The sequence below is a fragment of the Lipophrys pholis genome, assembly GCF_963383615.2.
Source record: "Lipophrys pholis genome assembly, chromosome: 17".
NCBI classification, from domain to species: Eukaryota; Metazoa; Chordata; class Actinopteri; order Blenniiformes; family Blenniidae; genus Lipophrys; species Lipophrys pholis.
The window spans coordinates 6,929,025-6,937,188 of record NC_137643.1 but is presented as its reverse complement, the minus strand read 5'-3'; the positions used below and the strand labels follow the sequence as shown (position 1 = coordinate 6,937,188).

At 46.6% G+C, this 8,164-nt stretch overlaps 1 protein-coding gene across 4 annotated transcripts in view; it reads right to left on the bottom strand.

Moving 5' to 3' along the window:
- Positions 1 to 1,178: 1,178 nt before the first annotated feature.
- Positions 1,179 to 8,164, bottom strand: part of LOC308123234 (myocyte-specific enhancer factor 2D homolog) — a 28,564-nt gene continuing 21,578 nt past the window's right edge. Inside the window, exons 8-13 of one of the 4 annotated variants that reach the window (XM_080485616.1) lie at positions 6,446 to 6,575; positions 6,029 to 6,227; positions 4,388 to 4,456; positions 3,438 to 3,488; positions 2,404 to 2,916; positions 1,180 to 1,697 (exon numbers count right to left, since the gene is read on the bottom strand). In XM_080485616.1, the coding sequence (XP_080341742.1) occupies positions 2,451 to 2,916; positions 3,438 to 3,488; positions 4,388 to 4,456; positions 6,029 to 6,227; positions 6,446 to 6,575 (915 nt within the window). In that variant the 3' untranslated portion in view covers positions 1,180 to 1,697; positions 2,404 to 2,450. Of the gene's footprint in view, positions 2,917 to 3,437; positions 3,489 to 4,387; positions 4,457 to 6,028; positions 6,228 to 6,445; positions 6,576 to 8,164 lie in introns of all 4 variants that reach the window. The other 3 variants (XM_080485615.1, XM_080485618.1, XM_080485617.1) reach the window with 3 other exon arrangements.

The following is an 8,164-nucleotide window of genomic DNA, read 5'->3' as shown; positions in this document are numbered from 1 at the left end:
TTTGTCTGGAACGAATTGTGTTACATCTGCAGAGAGACAAACTTCCATAATTCACTGAACAGACCCGACGTGACCCGGAGTTGCAGCTGCTCGCCACACAGTCAAGATGAGGGAGGGACACATGACTCGATGGAAAAACATGGACGACGCCATTGTTCGGCGGGAAAAGCTCCCCACAGATCTAAGTCACCCGCCGATTCAGGAGCTGCCACACAGTTGCACTGAGTGCCGTCGGTTCATAACGGCGGCTGCTGCACTTACTTACTTACTTACACACACACACACACACACACACACACACACACACACACACACACACACTTCGGCGTGGAGGCTTGTTCAATCAGCAGCAGCTGTCGTCGCAGTCTGCACTTTGAGCGTCGTCTCAAGTATAAAAAGGTCAAACAATCCAGAGAAACTTTTCTATCTTTAGACTACAAACAACCCGCAAAAACACACACACACACGCACACAAACTTGAAATGGTTCAGACAAATTTGTTCAAGAAAACAAAACAAACAAACTTGGGAGTCAGTTTCCTGACGTCGTTTGAAAGTGAGGGAGAGAAGGCGTAGTCTGCGTCTACTGTAAAAGTCTTGTCGCCTCTCAATAATTACACTATCAGTGAATGGCAGTGTCCTTATATTGAGTTCACGTCACGGTGTACGAGCTTTCTTTGATCGTGGGTTTGTTTTTGTTTTTTAAAAAAGGTGCGTGAGAGGAATTTGATGACACCACAACCAGGCAGGCCTCAGTGAATGAGAGACAGGAAGTGCACACACACCATCAAACACTAGAATCGAATAGTGAAACGAGTCCAATCCGTCAGCGCCGCCGCCGCCGCCAGTGGCCCCGCCCCTGCACCGTAGCTCGAAACATATCAAAGTCACACTCATATATGCAAACAGATCCACTGAGAATCAACACATTGCTTGTTTTTAGGGATACCTAGCAAAGTCTATGCAAATATATTCATATGTACATACACGGCGTTGAAGCTGAAAAGCCATTTTACTTTGTCGCCAACTGAAGCGGTAGAAATATAGAAAATGTCTTTTTCCTTTCACTTGTCGAAACACAGCAAAGAGCTAGGGAGAGCTATAGAGAGCTAAAGAGGACATCAAAGCTTTTGTATAAGGAGAGAGTTTTATACAAATTCCTACGTCTGGACGACTAACGAACCTTCAAAACAGATTTTTATTCTTTAAAATACCAACAGATAAAGAACACTTGGACTGAAAGAACCAAATACTTTCCTCTACTCAAAGTAAAGCCACCAAGAGGCTTGAAAAAACTTGCATGTTTACGACACATTTTCAACTGGATCTACTCCGGCTAGTGAGCTGAGCGGCTGGCTGGATTTCTGATTTCCATCCGGGATCCAGAGGAGATGGGGAGGAGCAACGCGACGGCCAATAACAAGCCGAGAAAAGTCCTCAATGGTTTCGCCAGCGACGTCGGCGTCCCTGCACCGTGTGCGAGACAGAGAGAGAGAGAGAGAGAGAGAGAGAGAGAGAGAGAGAGAGAGAGAAAGAGAGCAAGAGAGAGAGAGAGAGAGAGAGGCATTTGGCTTTTTTTTTGTTTTCATTTTCGAAGCGATATATTGGCACTCTGGCAAAGTGCTCGACTCCACCTGAGGGGGGGCTCGGGCCTGCCTGCTTGCAACGAGGCAGCGCAAAGATCCACCCGTTCATCGTCTAGAAAAAAAAGATCCGGTTTTAGTCCTCAGATAACAGTTGTTTCTCCAATAGTGCAGTTTGAAAGTGACTCATGGAAGAAATGGACAGCAACACGAGTTAATGTGACGTCGGATTTTCGGAGAGCAGAAGGTGGCGAGCCTTGCGGCCAAAGTCCCGTGGTTTGTCAGCGAGCCGCCGCGTCGTGAAGATCAAGAGCTTGAACACATGAAGGTGACGAGGAAACCGTGGGAGAGATAAATGTTTGTGTGGTTTTCGTCAGATTGCAAGAGAGACCCAACGCCTCGTTTCTACAAAAACAAAAATTTGCTATATGGGAGTCCGTTCAAGCAAGACGGCTTCAAAAATAAAATAAAAAATCTACCGTCCCTCGATTGGAGGGTCCGTCCGTGGCCCTGGCGGTCCGCTCCTCGCTCAGACCCCGGCTTTAAATTCTTTTTTTTTTTTCCAGCTTTTCGTGTGTTTTTGGCCTCGTGAGTCTGGGTGATGCAGCTGAGACGTCTAAATGTGGAGGCGGATGTGTGGTGATAGTGTCACGTGGCGGTGGGGCGGGGCTATGAGTGAGTGAGTGAGTGAGTGAGTGAGTGAGTGAGTGAGTGAGAGAGTGAGTGAGTGAGTGAGTGAGTGAGAGAGTGAGTGAGAGAGAGAGTGAGTAAGTGAGTGAGTGAGTTTGTGTTCGTGTGTTTTGTGGACGTTTAGGAGTCACCAAAGCTTCACTGTGGGCGCAGCGGGCAGGAGGTGGCGGCGCTCGCTCTATGTGACCCAGGCGTCCAGCCTCATGCGCTTGATGTTTCCTCCTTCCTGTTCCGGTTCGTTCGACACCCTCAGCAGCTCCGTGGAGGGGCTGAAGTCGGGCGGCACCGATCGGGCGCCGGCTCCCGTTGAGGCGCCGGTGTTCCCGCCGCCTCCCCCGTTCCCGCCTCCCCCGCCGCCGGCCGCGCCGCCGTCGTCGCGGTCGCTGCCCTCGAAGGAGCTGGCGTTGCTGCTCACGCTGTCGGCGGGCGAGCGACCAGTGGGCGGCTCCAGGCACAGCAGCGAGCCGGGGTACTGCGGCGGGGCGGTCAGGATGGCTCCTCCCGAGGTGGAGGACGGCGTGGTGGAGGGAGGGGGGCACGGAGTGCTGCGATCCCGCCCGGGCGACACGGGCTCCGACTTGATGCTCACGCTGGAGTTGGTGTTGACGGTCAACATGGCGCCTTGAGGTATGTGGGTCACCGGCCTGGAGACGGGGTCACAGACAGGAAGAAGATGGAGGGAAGATAAGGGACAGAACGGAGAGGGAAAGCAAAAAAAAAAAAAAAAAAAAAAAGACAACATGACGACAAGGTTAGCCACGGAACGACGGTGTGTGCAGAAGTGGACGGCCAATCGCGTGGAGACAGAAACCCACATTACAAAGCACAGCACCGACAGGGAGAAGCCAAACTCCATCGACTGATCACACACTCAACTCTGAGCCTTTTAAAAGCAGAAGAAAAAAACCCCCAACAAAACACCCCAACTGCTCCCAAAAGATCAACAGAACAGCCGAGGAAGCGTGAGATGGTGGGTGTGACGAGGCGGAGCGCGGTGAGTCAGCTGTGATGTGAAGAAAGACGCTACAGACGACAAACACAAACATGGTGGAGACCGTCTCTCTCCTATTGGACTGCAGCCGCCAACATGCGAATATACTTTTTTTGGGGGGGGGGCAGCCAGAAGCGCACAGACACACAGGAAACAGGAAGTGTGATACAGTACCGGCCCAACCACTCATCTCTACCCAAGAGCAGGTTGGACGGAGAGCCAACACTGTGGGAAGAAAACAAAACGTTGGAGGGAACCGAAGGGAGCAGGTGGATCAGGAGGCATGTGTGGACAAAAGGTGTGAAACATTATTGCAGATCACATTTTTTTTTTCCTTTTCTTCCCCAACAACAGCAATAATGTTAATAATGTCCCAGCATGAGAAACACAACTTCTGTCTTCAGCACACAATCAAATCCAGACGTTTTCTCAGTTTCAGACACGCGGTGAGAGAAACGTTTTCTTCTCAGCAGTGAAGCTGTTTGTCCTTCTGTCTGACTGCAGTGTGACTACGGTGGCCCCCTAGGGCCAAAATATACTACGTTGAATGCAAAAGCATGACTTATTTCCTTTTTCCACAAGTGGAAGTGCATTTTGAGAATTTAATCGTATACGTATACGTTTGGTCCTCAAAGGACAGAGGATTTATTTTATGTTAAAGGATCTAAATGATCAATTCTTACAATCACGGTTAACATTTCAACTGCGATATTTACGGACGTCAAAAATCTGGAGAAAACATGTGATCTCATGAGATGATGTGTGTTTGATTTGCATGACCATAAAAAGGCCAGAGGTGCAGCTTATGAGCAACAATTGAATTCATGTTGAATGATTAATGAGAAAAAAAAATGACTTAGATCCTTGTTCGCCTGAATTTAATCTATTGTAGTGAGCCGTTTGTTTTTCACAGTCAAACTACAGCAGGCCTGTTTTCAGGCAGTTCTGCCTTTATATAAAAATACATATTGCAAAATGTAAGTACAAATGCTGGTGTTGAGGTGCAGTAAATGTCCGGCTGCCCTGGCAGGGTGTCTTCTGATGCAGCGTGGACGACGAGCCCCCCCCCCTACAGACACGCTCATGACACTTCACACACGCACACACTAACAGTGGCTGTTCACCTCAGGTTGGCAGCCAGACTGGACACCTGGCTACACAGCTCGCTGCTCTGTTTGTCCACGCCCCACATGCTGTGGACGAGAGGAGAGGACACACTTCAACCATCTGCTCTTCATGCTACCAAACCAAAAACCAAGACCCGGTCCAGGGACAAGACCCAGACCCAGACCCAGACCCAGACCCCGGGTCCGGATCCTGCAGCTGACTAACTCTTCCGGGCTCTGGCACAAGATGCAAATCTAATATTGATATTTCTCAATATTCTGCTTCATTAAGTCTCTTATGACTGGATTTTATGATTGGAGATTTACAATTTCTAATTCCAATACCTGACATTTCATTGTGTGTGTTTGACGCTCCGCGTTACAGTATAAATGTGTGTCACGCTGATGACGCTCGTCAGTCTGCAGCAGGAATGGAAGAGTTAGATACTCACATAAATCATCTGATACATTTTATGGGTATTTACCAAAATATGCTGGTCTCATTTCTATAAAAAGGAAAAATAGTGAATACCATTTATATTAAGTTTGAAACAAATCAAGTGGAGGCGCAGCAGCTCAGGGCTTCACTGTCAACATGGAAAAGTTGATACTTTGTTATCTTTTGTGTGCTGCATTAAATGTAAGTTAGTTTATTATGGTGGTATTTTGTTTCACCAGCTGAACACCAATAACAGTCGATAAAATATAAAAGGGAGACGAACTATTAAAGTCCATCATGTCCTCTTTTTGCTCCGTATTACGTTCATTATTTTAATCCGAGACATTTCCACTACGTTCTTAAAGTTATTATAAAATCAGCTATACCCTCTCATTGCTTTTAGTTTTTTCTAGAAAGATGTAAATACTGGAATTAAATAAACTTATCAGTTTTAACACTGCGTACCCACATAGTTTATTTCACGACGATGAGGTACTGCACTTGTAAATATTCTCCACATTATCATGCTTTGTGGTTTTAAGCTGCGTCTTTATTCTATTTTTAGAGCCAGAATGAGTCTTTTTTTTTTTTTTTTTTGCTTTGTAGACTTGCTTTGGAGTAAGTGGCAGCTGAAGGGGACAAACAAAAGCCTCTTTATTCAGATGTTTACAACCAGGGAAAGATGCGTGACCTCCAGCAGGAAAAGCGGCGTCTTTCAAAGCCAAGTGAGACGGCTGATGAATGGAAACGTCTCCATACAAGCTGAAGTCGTGTAAACACGATGCTAAATCAGTTTGAGCTCAGAGGGAGCCCTGCGGCTCATTGAGACGTTCTCCTCATATGTGCATTTCATCTCATGCCGCTCGCATCACTTCTCTCCTTCCATGTTCCCGAAACGTTTTGCACCACAACGTCCATGGACAGCAGAGGAAACTTCAGATTGATGTTATGGAAGAGATGGTGAGATGCTGGTGAGAGACCAGTTCACTCAAAAAAAGGATGTGAATCGCTTGCATATCAGGTCATGGTATGGGTATCATGCAAGCCGACTGGGGAGGTCGGTGAGTATTTCAGCGTTAAGAAGAAGGTTATCAGCAGACTGAGCGCCCTGCCACAAAGAGAAACACAACCCACCACCACCACCCCTCCACCACCACCACCACCACCACCCCTCCACCTGGATGAGACATGGCCGGTCAGAACATGAAGGAAACACTTACACCAGGTTGCTGAGAGATGCGAGATTAAGTTGCTGCTGCTGCTGCTGCTGCGTTTGCTGTTGCGGTGGTTGCTGCTGTTGCTGCGGTTGCTGGGAGACGGTCTGCTGCTGCTGCCACGTGGACACGGTGGTGGGCAACAGGCCGCCAGGCGATGCCAAAGCGTGCAAAGCGGTGATGTCAGCACTGGTCAGCTGGTACTCTGAGAGAGGAGAGAGGACTTCAGCCAGTCTGATCCCGTCATACCGAAGAATGATTCTAATTGATTTAGATTCACAATGTGTTGGTGTGAGCACTCACTGACGTCTCATATACACTCATTTAGTGACAAGTGACATGTTTATTTGTATAATAACAAGTACACTGCACAAACTGAGGCCACTCGATTCACTCAGGGTTTCTAATGTGTGTCTGCTTCACCTGTGTTGTACGCTGTCGGCATGGCGGAGAAGGGAAGCCCCTGTGCCAGGAGGCTCGGAGTGGCCACAGAGACCACCGGCGTGGTGAGGGTTTGGGCCACCTGGGCTCCGGCCGCTAGCCGCTGTGCGTTCTGTGGAGAGGAGCACAAGAGTGTTACGTCGTGTTACGGACCTGCTTGCCCGCGAACGCATGACTCGTGCCAATCATGTGAGTCTTTAACATGCTGGGAATGACAATGTGCACATGGCTGGACTCGTAATGATGTACCGACGTCAAGTAAATCTCAGAGTCGGGACGGGATTTACTGTGAAGACGTTCTTGACGACATGCATCAAAAGACAACTTCCTGGGTATGAGTGTGTACAAGAGTTACATTAAAGGCAATCCATTCAACCCTCAGTTTATTTATTTTTTTACATTGTTACATTTAAAAAACTGAAAATCTGTAAAGTATCCATTAGAGTAACCCAGACCTGACCTTTTTAAAGTAATAATTAGCTTTTCTTTAGTTGGATTTCGCAGATATTTGTCCCCATATGAAGTTCTATCTATCAGTATCTATAACTTTTCTATCATATTTTGGTTGTTTTCCATATAGAATAAAGATAAACTTAATTCCTTCATATGTAAACCCATGTCAATGTCTCATTCACCCTGTTAAAGGAGGAAATCCAGTTTGACTTAATTCTTCGGACTAGAAAATGTCAAAAATAAAATAAAATGTCTAATATAAAACCAAAACTTGTGAAAAAAAAAAAGCTCCCTTTAAAAAGAAAAACACATGTAAACTGTGTGATATCAATAAATAGTTGAAGGTTAAGTTATATCTGCAGAAGTACTTAAAGTGAACACCAGGATAAACTCTATTCAGATGAAAAGTGTCTTGTGTGACGTTCATCTGATGACGGCTCGTCTCCTGGTTCTCCAGTGGATGTCAGTAAAGTCCTGACAGTCCACTCCTGCAGTGAGCTACACTGCAGCTAAACAGGCTTCTCCGTGTTTCCCCGTAACAGGATGCGAACAGGTGAACAAACAGCGTCAGCCGAAAGCACCAAAACATATTCTGTTTCTCCAACTCGGTGCAGCAGACAGGCTGGTGGATCTGCTGCCAGGAGGTTTTATTATTAAAGCTGCACTGAAAGAAACAAATCTGCGAGGGAGCCTTCCCCCTCAGAGTCTGCTCCAGCTGAATTATATCACTGATAAAAGTGTAAAAAGACCAAAGAGTGCAGGAGAATCATCTCCGAGCAGAATTACTGCCTGTGAGGCTGCTCGTCCTGAGAGGAAACATTCGTCTGGAGTTATGACAGTAGCTCTGAATTTACAGAGAGAAGAGAGAGACGGAGCGGAGAGAGGAGCCAGATTCAATTATCTGCCTTTGTGAGGAATTGAGTGGGGGGGGATGGTGGGGTGATGAAAATTAATCACTATCTTCTGGAAAATGAGAATCTTGCCTGTCAACTTTGAGGAGAATTATAAAGGAGGAGGAATGACAGCCGCCACCAGCAGCAGTGGAAAGCAGTGCTCTCTGAGTACATTCATCTCAAATTAGAACCAGATTCTATAAAGTTTAAAACGCTCTCTGCATCCATGTTCTGCTCTTTAGGTTCATTTTTAACTATTGACCTACTACCTATCTATCCTATGCTATCAATCAACTGTTATCATATTCATTTATTCTATATACTCCTGTTCAATATACCCAATCACATCTACACT